The 13,611-nt window shown below is 40.5% G+C and overlaps 2 protein-coding genes across 2 annotated transcripts in view; one reads left to right on the top strand and one right to left on the bottom strand.

Moving 5' to 3' along the window:
• The window catches only part of xpr1a (xenotropic and polytropic retrovirus receptor 1a), a 71,042-nt gene extending 65,334 nt beyond the window's left edge, over positions 1–5,708 (bottom strand). Inside the window, exon 1 of the mRNA XM_061032704.1 lies at positions 5,055–5,708. Within this exon, the coding sequence (XP_060888687.1) occupies positions 5,055–5,123 (69 nt within the window). The 5' untranslated portion in view covers positions 5,124–5,708. The remainder of the gene's footprint in view (positions 1–5,054) is intronic.
• Positions 5,709–6,772: 1,064 nt separating this feature from the next.
• acbd6 (acyl-CoA binding domain containing 6) overlaps positions 6,773–13,611 on the top strand; it is a 32,481-nt gene continuing 25,642 nt past the window's right edge. Inside the window, exons 1-4 of the mRNA XM_061032670.1 lie at positions 6,773–7,278; positions 7,502–7,566; positions 7,788–7,884; positions 11,318–11,394. Of these exons, the coding sequence (XP_060888653.1) occupies positions 7,000–7,278; positions 7,502–7,566; positions 7,788–7,884; positions 11,318–11,394 (518 nt within the window). The 5' untranslated portion in view covers positions 6,773–6,999. The remainder of the gene's footprint in view (positions 7,279–7,501; positions 7,567–7,787; positions 7,885–11,317; positions 11,395–13,611) is intronic.

Raw genomic sequence — 13,611 nt, 5'->3', positions numbered from 1 at the left:
AAACTAATTGGAAATTTAATGGGAAAAATAAGCACAGTAGTTTAAATAACATTATTATGTCCAAAGTTTAATCGAGAAATTTTCATTAAAACAGCAGTTTGGAAGACAATGAGAGATATAGAGAGGCAAAAACAAAGACAGACACAAAGCACACACAGATAGAGAGAGATAGCTACAGTGGTTTAATGATGTTCCTCTGCAATAAGATTGATCTGGAAGATAATGCAAACTGACAGATAATTGCATGCTGGCTCATCTGACATTTCAGAGGCGATCAGAAAAAAAGACAGCGACTGAATCCAATTTCCAAAGAAAGATTTCTTTCAAACTAAACTGCCCCAGCCAAATAGAAATAAAAAGTCATATAAACTTTAAGTTTGAGCACATATTAAATCATTAGGTTAAATGTTTATATTTACAGTTTATTAACAGTGGAATCTGCAGCATGTGCTAAACTTCACAGTCACTTTCCATTCCCATTCAACTCATGTTGTCAGTAAATAAAATCTGTCATCCAAATCTGACCACCTGCATGTTTTCCTGCTTTATCCACAGATCAAACTGCTCTCTGTCCAGGTTTCTAATGTAACCCTCTGCTTTTGTAACACAGCACTGAGAGGGCAGTGTGAGTAATCCTGTGTGTGGGTGGAAACCACTCAAAAACTCCTGTACATTAGCAGCAGCCTGCACTGTTGATGCTTCAGCCCCTGTGTGACTGACATACACATTGAGGCTGTAGGTGCAAACTACAGTAAGAGGTCAACATTAAACTTGTGTGTAGCATTGTCTCTGATGTGTCTAATAAAGATCATAATTACACTGCCAACACAAACCCATTAATTAAGTTTGTCCCAGTCCTGGATGACCTCTATAAGCTAAAAGCCCCCTGCCCCCCCTCTGACTAAAAGGTGGGAAATAAGACGTTCAGATTCAGACAGGGAGCCATCGCCATGGTGATGGCTGTGATGGGAAAAGGGGGGTGGGGCAGCTCTTTGGGGAATCGGGATAAACCTTTAGGCTTGGCAGTAATCAGTGGTGAAACCTGTAGACAATAACTAAGCCAAGCCTAATGGGGCCATCAGTTTGAATGGCCATGCATTAGTGTGATGATGATACATACTCAGTAAACCAAACATGTGTGTAACACAAGTACCAGACTTGAGTCCCTGTGTCCGACTGGCTCTGCAGAGTGTGCAGTCAACTGGATTCTTTAATAACTGTGACATGTCGAGTGGACGCAAACCAAAATATTTGTTCACAATGGTCAAATCTCTCCTCAACGATGCTTGAGATGACTCTCCATGTGCTTGAGGAGATCACACCGTGCGCACTAAGAGCCTGAAGAAATCTCTGTCTCAAGTAAAAAAAAAAAAAAAAACGATAGATCACTTGAATCTGTGTCTGAGTGGATCCCTGCTTGTAGAAAGAGAAGTGGAGAGGATGGGAGGAGAGGGTGCAGGGAGGGGAGATGGGGAGTAGAGGGCAGGTCTGGTCGGGGACCAGATGTCCTCCCAGTGGGGGAGGAACGATGAGGTGAGGATGGAGGGAAGTAGGGAGGTATAGAAAAGGGGGATTCTAAGCAGTAAACATGCCATGCCTGTTGTAATCTTAATGATGTTAAACATGCTAATAAATCATAGCTTCATAGTACAAATCACAGATGATGTGAGGAATATTGTATATTTTATGTCTCAGTTCCATTGTCTCCCACATTACAAAGCTTGCAGTGCTGTTTTAGGCATTTTAACGACATCACTCTGATTAGTAAGAGCTGGACTAACTTGCCCTTTGAACGAGCAACACTCAAGAACTGAAATCACACAGACACCTGCTTTTCCTTGTATTATATCGCTCTGCTAGTTTGAATTGTAAATGTGAGTCTCTACATGCACTCTCCTCCTCCTCATCTAAGCTTACACGAGTGATTAGACTGCAGAGGTAAATACATAAGTGGCCTTGTTCTGTCGCCCACACACCTGCATCTGCATCTCTCGCTCTGTCTGTATACCTCTAATGTTCAATACACATTAGGAATTCAGTATACATCTGAATTCAACAGTTGACAAGCCTCATCTTCTGCACACATCTTACATCATCCAAGCAAGTTTGCTTTGAAAGAGAGCCCCTTCAATATTAAGAAGAATAAATGTAATCATTTATAAAACAGCTTTTAAAAACATTTTTGCGCAGAATAATTAATGCAACATCTAAAGACAGATCCTCTCTCTATATATTGATCGATATGCCCTGCCCTTTAGAAGAAGCATAGCAAACAGCTGATTAGCATATAGGTTTATAACTACAATCCCACAGGATGAAGCACACGCCTAATTAGTTTATCACTCTATCGCCTTGTCAATTCGTTCATGGTCAAAATGGAGTGCCTTACTACCTAAACTATGCACATGCTGGCACAGCCACTTTGCCGCATCCTTCTCATCTGCATAGAAACGGGCTGACCAATCTAAATAGACAGTTTGCCACACAATAGCGCGCTCTAAAAAAAGGAGGAGAGTGAGAAGCGGGCTGTAGGTTAATTAATCCAACTGGCACACAATGGCAAGAATATCACTTCAAAATACAATCAATTAGGATGTGGGCAGCTGTAATATTGCACAGATACAAGTGTGGAAGTGTCACTACTGCATAGACGATGGGAAATAACACATGTTAATGGAATAATTTGTCACCATGTTATTTATGAGACTTACAACTGTGTAACAATGCAGCACATTGTTGGATACAACGGGGCTACACCTCTGCGGGATAATTTATGCTAGGCTGCTGGTGATGGCTATATAAGGGCAAACGCTGCTTATGGTGCAGCACAGCAGCATATCAAGGCTTTGCATTTTTTAGAATGACATGAAAATAGATTTCTTCTTAAGTCTGTCTTATCTCAGTGACCCACTTCACTCAAATCAACTGACTTCACATATTGCAGATAACTTTGTGTGTCAATCTCTTCTGACTTTTTCGAGAGAGTATGAAGGCATTGAATATGATGTCCACTATCGGCAGGTGAGAGCTCTCTCTATGTCCCACCCACCCACTCAGGAGGAGATGGTGTTTCTAGGTCAGACAAAGACTGAAGGCAGCAGCAGTGACACATATACAAACAAACCCACCTTTGCAACGAACCCTATATATTATTCAGATTTGAGGATGACAAACCGTATGAATAGGGGTCTGACCGATGTTGTTCTTCATAATTCAACAACAGTAACACATGTTGAAACATGTCTTGAAGAAGGAAGGGTTTTTGGGATGGAAAAGAAAGTCCTGGGCTCCATGTGAGTCTGCTATTGATGGTCAGTTACAATCTGTTTTTATCATTTTTCTTTTAAATAAAATCTTTTTTTAAAAAAAGGGTTCAATGTTCATTTATAAAGTCATTCAACCTTTAATGCTCACAGAATAAAGATAAAAGATTAGAGAAAACATGCAATGCTGTTATCAAGAGCTCATTTGACTTAAATATTTATCAAATAGCAAAAATTATTGTAAAAGTCAATTTCAGGATTTTTATACTCCATATAACTGAACAGTAACACTAAGCGCAAATGACAGAAGAAATCTATCATCATCCATCTCAGGTCAGCGAGTGCGATGCTGAAAACTGGAGGTGTAAAATGGCTGGTATGTCCGTGCATCTGTCCCTGTGCTGACTGTGTGTCAGTCTGTAAAGACCACATACAGGCTGGGCATGTTATTTTAATGTTCTTTTCTGAATAAATAAATAAAAAAGTAGTGTTGTCTTGTTTTCAGTTTATCTACCACACATCTGACATCTCTTTATTTTTTGCACTTGAGCTATGTTTTGGTGAAGATGTTTTAATTACACAAGGATGACAGCATATCATTCCTGACAGCCCACACAGATCCAAATGTCTGCTGTTGCTATTATCCAACTTATTAATAACATTCAGGGCATGTTTCTGAAGTAAAACCAGTGCATTGAGCGTCTGCTGAGTCTGGGACTCAGGCTGCTGATGTTGAAGAGAACAGAGTCTTTGTCTATAATTCATAGAGCTAAATGGAACCCAGCAGCCTGTCCTGTCACTGCACGTCTGCACTAAAGCTCTTAATGTAGAGCCAGCAAGGCAAAGAAGTGGGGTGTGAAACTAAAATACTCCTCAAGTACTGTACACCAGCCAACAAAGAGCATGTTTGCACACAGAGGTCTTTTTTTAAATCCACAGACATCAGAAACCAGACAGGATATACCCTGTTATATAAAATATTGCAGGCTCACTCCTGGAGACAACCATTCCAGTTCAATTGTGAAAAATGTTATCAACTTATCAATTACATCCAGATATCACTCCTTTTGAAAACGTAAAAAACAAGAAAAATCATTGAAAAACATCAATTTAATGAGAAATTAAAGCTGGCTGTGAATTTGTTTGTACTTGGTCTGAGTATTGCACAAAAAAAATGATGAAGACTTTGAAGAAAGATGCTGGAGGTGAAATTATCAAAGCTATTGACAATATAGCCCCCCCTTTATTTTAAATATACGCCCTCTCAATTATATGAAGATGATGGCCTTACTACAAAAATAACAAAATAAAACATAAATATAGCATAGACAATGTTAAAGATAAACACACAAAGCAGTTAAGAATATGAATAATTAATAGGTTAGAATATTGTGAAATATTTATCCAATAAATGTTATTACAAAATAAGATTTTTTTTAATGGACTTAATTTCATCAATAAGAATTTAACAGTATTCTGTTAATTTATAGTCTTTGTTAACTCAACAAAAAGCTATAAAAAGCATTGAGTGCTCCCTGTGGCTCTTAACACCCGCAGTCATTTTCTCTACATAAACAAAAGGACATCCCTTATCATTCTCGTCCGTTATTGATCCCTGGAGAAGAATCATTCAAACTGAGAAAAAAATATATTTACAGGGTTTTAAAATGTGCCATAATTAAAGAATAACTCCTTTCTTCCACTTCCACCAATAGATTTGTAGGAGTTGTGTCTTTCTCATATTCCATCATATTCACAGGGCGTTTATTTCTAATATAAATTCCACTTTACCTCATACTGAAGATACTGTTTCCTCCACTCTGGAGTGATGTGGGACGAAAGATGCTCCGCGAATTTCATTTTGCCGGAACAAGTGTCCCCTCAAACCTCCGTTAAATCCGAGAGCGGCTGTCCTCTTCCTCGTCGACGCGACTTTTGTTATTTCAGTGAACTTGCTGGCTCAACATGCAGCGCGTCAGCCCGGCGCACTCCGCTGCTCTTTACTCCACTTCTGGCTCGTCCCGGTCAGTGCAAATCCCGTCCCGCATACTACTCTACGGGAGGGACGACAACAGCAACTGTGGCCTCTCTTCACAGGTGGTCAGACGGCAGAAAAGCGGAACCGGGTGAGAGTGGCTCAGTGACTTTGCTCCGTCCCTCCCTGGGCAGGTCTGGGGACATTGCAGTCCGCCATCAAATTGAGCCACAGCGACGTGGTTGCGTCAGCAGAGCGCGCGGTAGCACCGGGCGTAGTTGGGACCTCCTGTGAAAAGTACAAGTCTGAGGAATCACTTCTTTCACAGTTCATCCAAACAAGAAGTCCAGAAGGTTACCGATCTTGTTTAACTTGTTTGAGTCTCAGTTGAATAGCACATTGTTGTGTTTTGGTTTGCTGGGATACAGTGATGGATATCAAAACACTTTCCCTTCTTCTGTAAGATAATGTGCGTCCGACCCACTACTCCATTCAGCAATCATGACTGCAAACATGCCTTCCTCTGGAAAGGCAGAGGTAGACTATGGGAGAACAGCAGGTTATAACAGGATACCACGTTGTTAGGATATATTTTAAGGGATATTATGTTGTCCATATTTTAAAGGGACATTATGTTGTCCATATTTTAAAGGGACATTATGTTGTCCATATTTTAAAGGGATATTATGTTGTATGTTGTCCATATTTTAAAGGGATATTATGTTGTATGTTGTCCATATTTTAAAGGGACATTATGTTGTCCATATTTTAAAGGGACATTATGTTGTCCATATTTTAAAGGGACATTATGTTGTCCATATTTTAAAGGGATATTATGTTGTATGTTGTCCATATTTTAAAGGGATATTATGTTGTATGTTGTCCATATTTTAAAGGGACATTATGTTGTCCATATTTTAAAGGGATATTATGTTGTCCATATTTTAAAGTGCAATGAAATCTAATGACAGCCGACCTACACTCTTAACAAGTAGCATAATGTCATTATGAATCTGTGTAAGAAGAATGCAAAGTTTTCTTTTTTCTTTAGCGTTGCGGTGACTCGCCTGTTGCAGACAGATCATGTTATAATTTATCATTAGACCAATAGCAACATCTGGTGGACAAACTGAGTTCATGCATTTTGCCGTAAGTGTCTGGGCTGAAACATTTGTCAACTAAAACATTCACATAATAACGATATGAGCTCTACTGGATGGTTAATGGCATTAGATGACAGGCGATTAATTGGACATTGAGCCTGCTGTCAAACTGGATTCACCTTACGGAGGAGTTGTAGTTGAAAGAGAAACCAAGGCAACCAAAGGCTGAATTAACCACACCTGTAACCAGGCAACCATGGAGCTAGCTAACGAGCAAAAACAACGGCTGTTAGTGACATTTTTCTTTGCTAAAAGAAACAAAACACATATTAATTGCAAACAGTTTTTATTTTCTGTCTCTGTTCTTCTCTTTCTTAAGCACAAGAGGCCCGAACGGAAACGGAACCATTGTTTCTCAAGGTAATTTTTTTTGTCCGGTGCTCTGATTTGACAGGACCAGCGACGGACCAGCTGGAGAAACAAATCCGTCTGTCACGGAATCTAAACGAAAACGGATTAAAAGACGAAGTCGCCACTGAATTACCCCATAAATATACACTTTAAAGCAGCCGCTCAACGTCGGTGCTAAACATTTTGTAAGGACCCCCCCACACGCGTCGTCTCTGACGTTACGCCTACGTTGTAAACAATAATAACAATGGCATCTGGGTCGCCGTCGTCTTCTCCGGACACTGCGACTGGCTCAGGTACAGACCCAGCCCGGCCCGACACAGGGGAGCCCCTCGGTGGAGCAGGTTCAGACTCGGACTCAGACCTGGGTCTTGGTAAATTTGACTGCAGCGCTATGGAAATGGGTGACCGACTGGAGGGAGAGGAGCTGGAGCTGGAGTTTGTGTCTGCAGCTGACCGGGTTCGAGATCTGGTTCAGACCGCCAGCAGGGATCAGCTGCTCTACCTGTACGCACGGTATAAACAGGTGAGTGTGGGGAGAAGATGCAGTTTTGTTATGCTGGCCAATTATAACTCATCAACCTTATCACTAGGCACATGTTGTGTTTAAACAACACTCAGTGAATCCCCAACATTCCTGTATCATCATTGTTTTTGACAGGCCCAAACCTCTGAGTGTTCTTATCTGGTGTTAACACCTTCTGAATAAAACTGGATAACATTAATCACTCAGACTTTCTTTGTTTTAGGCTAAGGTGGGCAAGTGCAACACACAGAAACCTGGCTTCTTTGACTTTGAAGGACAAAGAAAATGGTAGGTGGCATGAAATCTGATGCAGAATTTCAAATATGCATTTGTTTAAAATGTATACATGATTGAATTTGTTGTATTGTAAATGACACTTGGTGTGAGTGAGTGTGTGAGTCATAGAGGACGAGAAGGAGCTCCTGTTACAACACATGGCACTTATCAAGTTGCACATCAGTAAACAGCTGTGGGTTATAATTGTAAATTATATTGTGATCTCTTTGCAGGCAAGCCTGGAAGCAGCTTGGAGACATGGACACAGAGCAGGCGATGCAGGAGTACATTTCCTGCGTGAATGTGTTAGACCCTGAAGGCTGCACAAAGGTAATGAGAAGCATTTATGATAAATGAAACCTGATTTCCAAAAGCTTATCACAGTTGTATACTACAACGTAATGTACTAAAGTGTGCAATGTTGTACCATTCTGTGTCAAAATATATTGGTCATTTCCAAAGTTTTGCAATGAATAGATTGAAGTGGTATTCATTTATTGACTGGCCTATGGTTAGAGCAGGAAAAGGGATGTTTGATAAATGCTCTTATGCATTTTATTGAAATGAATGTCAGGCTAGGTCATTTATATCTGATGTGCTGTTTTCATTATGTCTCATTAAGAGATCAACATTGTTAGAATTTTACCCATGTGATAATACTGAATTGAATGACAAATACTGAGAGAATGCTATCTAAAAGAAAAGCTGACATTTCATCTTGTGATTCTTGGCTTCTAAGCTACGCAATCTTGCAAAACGTCAAATCCCGCCCAGCTGACTGACACATCATGTTACCGCAAACTAAACTTCAAGACATTTTAAATGAACATTAGTTTGCACCTAAGCCCTGCTGCGAAGAAAATGACAAATACAGAATCTGTCATTTTCCTCTAAGATGCATTTTGTATTTTTGCCAGCAGAGGTCAGCATTACTGTGTCAATGTGTCCCATGCCTTTAAAGTAGCTCTTTTTTTCTGAGCATGAAAAATACATGAGTAGATTATGTCTTCCTCCTCAATGGCTGTCATTTTGGGATATGAATAATGCAAAAAAACTGTCAAAGTCTGGCTGTAGAGATGTGACAGTGTGTATAGTGACTAAAGAGAGACTGTTTACATCCCTGCACGGCCTCTTGTCATGTCAAGGTACTGTGTCAGGAGAGTTGTGTTGCCATGGACAGGTTGTCCTTTGGGGCGGCAGCAGCATCATTCATTTGCAACAACAAATTTGAGCTGCCTTTCCAGTTTGGGAGGGAATATTTAATTGTGGGGATGAAAAAAATAATTGTCGCATTAAAATGAGTTATGAGTAATAATAAACATAATACATGTAACAATTATACAGTTCATACTGTAAAACGTCTCAGTTTAAGGCACTTATTTTTAAAGAATGATCTTAATGTAAGAACAGTGAAGATTATTTCATTTATAATTTGTTAGAAAAGTTTATTCTTAAACACTTCGCTCACACATGGAGGGTTGTATAATAAAAATAGTTTTTTTTTTCAAATTAAGATGATTACTCTTAGGCCAGAAAATAACTTAATTGTTACCTAATTGTTTCTGCATAGTTTTGAGACAGATTCGTAACATGCTGCTTAATTTCATCCATCCTATTTAATCAATTAATAAATCCAGACTTGAATGATCTTAACATCACGTTTATTTTATATCTAATACTACCATGCCAAAGTGAGGCTGCAGCTTCTGTATAATATGATGATGTGTCTAGTTTTTGTTGTCATTGTTCAAATTGGTAGCAAGCCATACAAGTTGTTTTCCAAACAAACAATGAGATCTTGACATTTAAAATATTATCCAAGACATTTTATTTTATTTTAGATTAATTTAACCAGGAGAACCTCATTGAGAGGAAGAATCTCAATAACAAGAGTGTCCTGGCCAAGAGGGGCAGCAGCTCAATAAACAAGTTCCAGACATAAAACACAGGTCAACATGTCCTGATTCACAGAGAAGAAAAATAACTTGATAAAGCTGGTTCTTGCTAAAAGGGTGTGAAGTTGCCATGGTTTTAATGATTTAAAAAGCATCACTGGGATGTAGGTGACACCAGAAACGTTAGCAAGTAGTATAGTAGTTAGAGATGGGTGAAAAAATATTTATTCATAGCAAATATGCTTTTTACATTTTTAATTGCTGAAGGGGTTACACAATTCATTTTGAAAAAGTTGCATTGGTAAAAATTCATGTTGAAGTTTAGTTAGACAGAAATACCAACAGTACAGATTGTGAGGTGCATGCAGCCTTTTACAGGGTTTTACTTTGATCAGTGATGGTCAGTCTGGGGGCTTGACTCACATTGTGTAGGAATAAAAATACTGAAGTGAGATGAATAGACTGAGAATGTTTTCTTATTTGACAAAACAGTTCTTGATTTAGTTTATTTTTGGTGGACATAATATGCAGTTAAAAAAAAGTTAAATTGATGTATATTGTATCGAAATTCTCAGCAAATCGCAAAATGTTTAAAATCGCAATAATATCATATCGTGACTCAAGTATCGTGATGATATCGTAGGGGGGGGGCCTCTGGTGATTCCCACCACTAATAGTGGTATACTGGATGCATTCATTGTCACATTATGCTCTACAGGCCCAGCCCTGTAGAGATGGATTTTTTCTCCGATTCCCTTCAACTCTTCATTACGGCCCTTGTCCTCATTACGAATCCTTCCCCAGGCACTCTTTTCTTTAGCCGATTCCCCCTAGCGTTCCTCGCCTTCCTTATTTATTTCTCTTTAATAGCGTCACTGTCTTTCACATGTCCAGTCCTGACACGTTCTTTTCTTTTTGGCTCTAGTGCGGAGCAATACTCGCTGACTCTGCCCCTCAGCTGCACAATGCCAGCAGAGAGACAGACAAGCGCACAAATGCCTGCCCTCCTGAAAAGAAGCTGATTGTATTAGTGTTAACAAAGCACCATAGCTTGGCAGTGGCTATTCTTTTGGAGGCACGGTCAAATGGTGTAAGTCGGAGTGCAGAGACAGAATACCAGGGGAGAGAATAATAGGTCAAATTTGACCTCTGTTCCTGCCTCAATTGTTAAGCAGACTCTGGCTTTATATTGCATTATACTTTAGAGGAGGCAGGGTTGGTGCATCAGCGAATATTCTGAGTTTCTGAAGTAAATTAGGTTGTTCCCAAAAGTGCACGCACAGTTGTTTTGGTCCTCTTGTCATGTTCTCCCCCACTCTGGCTATCTTCTGAAATCCGATTTGTGTGTGTTTCTTTGTAAGTCAACGTTGGTCATTGAAGAATAGGCCAGGTAATAAGTCTTGGCTGAGCTGAATGTAATATGGAATTCCATGAAAAAATACAGACGATTTTACAAGAGTCACATTTTAAGGCACTATGAACTTTTTATTGGGCTTGCGGGTATTGATGGGAATTTATTACATATGAGGTCATGTCCAAAGCCCCCATAGCATTTTTATCAAAACAGAATTTATCCTTTGGTCGGTCTCATGCATCAGCTTAGCCTTTGGCTTTAGTGGGAAATGTACAGGTACATCCCCAAATGGTGAATAGGTGCACTCAACCCCTTTGTGCTGCGTGAAGCACACTAAACAAATAGGTCAGTACCTCTGTTCACTTGGAAAAGAAAGCACAGGCTGTTATCAGAGGACAAACTAGAAGAGGTTGGTGTTTGACACAAGCTATAAGACAAACACTAGTGTTTTAACTTTATCAAGGTATCAGGTGGATATAGCTCTTTAATGTGTGAGCATCTTTTATTTTGGCAGGAAAGACGAGGAGCAGAAAGAAGAACAGGCTTTGGAGGAGCAGCAGTCAGCTCTCTGTACCAGGAAGAGATGATCAGGTATTTACATCAGAAGTAACACACGCACACGCACACACACACACACACACACACACACACACACACACACTGTTATACACCAGAAACAAACTACTACCTTGAATATACAAGGAAAGCAGTAACGTCTTACAGACTTTTACACACAAATGTTGTGGATTATTGCCTTTGTACAAGTCTAGTAAACTCTCTTTATTTAAGGTTAGGTTGTCTTTTTAACAAAAATACAGTACCTGTTTTTCTTCCCTGCTTATGAGGGTGTGTGTACAGACTCAGATTTTCTCCTCCACCTGTGACTCACCACGTAATGAACGCTAAGGTCAACCTGGTCTGAGTCTGACTTTGTTAACTGCTGATCTTGATGCTGTGTTTGATTATGTCCAACAGACCAGAACTGCAGTTAGTGTCTTGGCACAGTTGTGATTTATGTTAATGAAAAATCTCCATTTACCTCTGCAGACTTACTCGAGCTTAAAACGCTCATCTTCATTTCAATGAAAAAGGAGCTCTTTTGGAGATGAAAATGAGATGTGTGAATCCTGCAGGTTTTCCCTCTAAATGGCTGTATGTCATTAGTATGCACTGACTTAAAAAAAAAGAGCCAGGCTGAGTCTCCCCTTTTTAATTACGTTACGATTCAGGGGGCCCTTTTGGGGGGAGGAGGGGTGATGAAGACATGGTGGGAACAGCAGAGGACGGTAGGTGCGGAAGGATTCCCAGAACGACGCTCCTCTCTGTGATATCCTGTAGTGCTGATGCCCTGAGGGATGCCAGCATGGAAGAAGTTATTTACATGGCACGCACACACGCTTATGCACACATAAACATACACTTGCTGCCATACGTCAACGCCATTGCATTCAAATTCATGCATAACCTGCTGGAACTGTCACACTCACTGCTCTGCTGCATTTCAATTTCCTCTTTCTCGAACACACACATCCACACACTCCATATTAAACATCCAAGAACCTGTTAACCATACAGAGTTAATTGCATTGCTCACCGCTCATCTAGATCTCTCTCTCTGTGTGTGTGTGTGTGTGTGTGTGTGTGTGTGTGTGTGTGTGTGTGTGTGTGTGTGTGTGTGTGTGTGTGTGTGTGTGTGTGTGTGTGTGTGTGTGTGTGTGTGTGTGTGTGTGTGTGTGTGTGTGTGTGTGTGTGTGTGTGTGTGTGTAGGACGCGGGATTGATTAGCAATATCCCTGGACTAGTGAGCTGATCAGTGTGTGATTGAAGAGGCTTTGAATGCAACATTTGTAATTCTCTCTCCCACCTTGAAAGGAGATTCTGATAAACACTGCAGGCTTTGTTGTCTGGACGTTTATCTGGGAGCTGTTGCTGAGTTATTTGAGTTTTCATTGTTTCTTCTACTTCCATGGAGCTCAGCCACGTTGGGTGCTTTGAGTGGGATCCTATAGAGGATGTGTTGACGGATTGTGTACACCTGGGTCTGTGTGTGTGTGTGTGTGTGTGTGTGTGTGTGTGTGTGTGTGTGTGTGTGTGTGTGTGTGTGTGTGTGTGTGTGTGTGTGTGTGTGTGTGTGTGTGTGTGTGTGTGTGTGTGTGTGTGTGTGTGTGTGTGTGTGTGTGTGTGTGTGTGTGTGTGTGTGTGTGTGTGTGTGTGTGTGTGTGTGTGTGTGAGTGAGATGGTGGTGTTGATCAGGGTGAAGCTCAGGCCAGGTAGATGAGTGTTCTCCAACACCGTGGCCAGTTTAGCCTGATGGATGAGGGACATATCTGCAGCTACACCAGAGTCACACGTGTGAGCATTCCACACTCATATTACACACACACACACGCACACGCACAGGCACACACAAACCCTTGATACCCCAGTTGTTGTGATGACAGAGTAGCCTGTGACCTTCCCAGCATGCTTTGCGGAGCTCTTGATCTCACATCTTTTACAGGACCAACATTTATCATTTGTTTCCTTATAGCCTGTATGTGTGTGTGTGTGTCTCCCTTTTGGATTAATTATCATTAATAGGTATTTGTTTTTTATACTGTACTTATAAATATATAAATATATGATATATATAGATATAGATTTTGAGCTGTATATAAGTTAGCACATGTCAGTTGTAAGTCAGGTTAGCCCTGTCTTACCATCGACGAAAGACTGATGAGCTGGCCTATTGATTAGTTGCCGGGGGAGACGGATGGCGGCCACACATCAGGGACACTCGGGGTCACCATGGCCATCAGACAAGGGAGTG

This window comes from Labrus mixtus, chromosome 3, assembly GCF_963584025.1.
Source record: "Labrus mixtus chromosome 3, fLabMix1.1, whole genome shotgun sequence".
NCBI lineage: Eukaryota > Metazoa > Chordata > Actinopteri > Labriformes > Labridae > Labrus > Labrus mixtus.
Note: the sequence above shows the minus strand (reverse complement) of the source record. Positions and strands in the feature narration are given on the sequence as shown.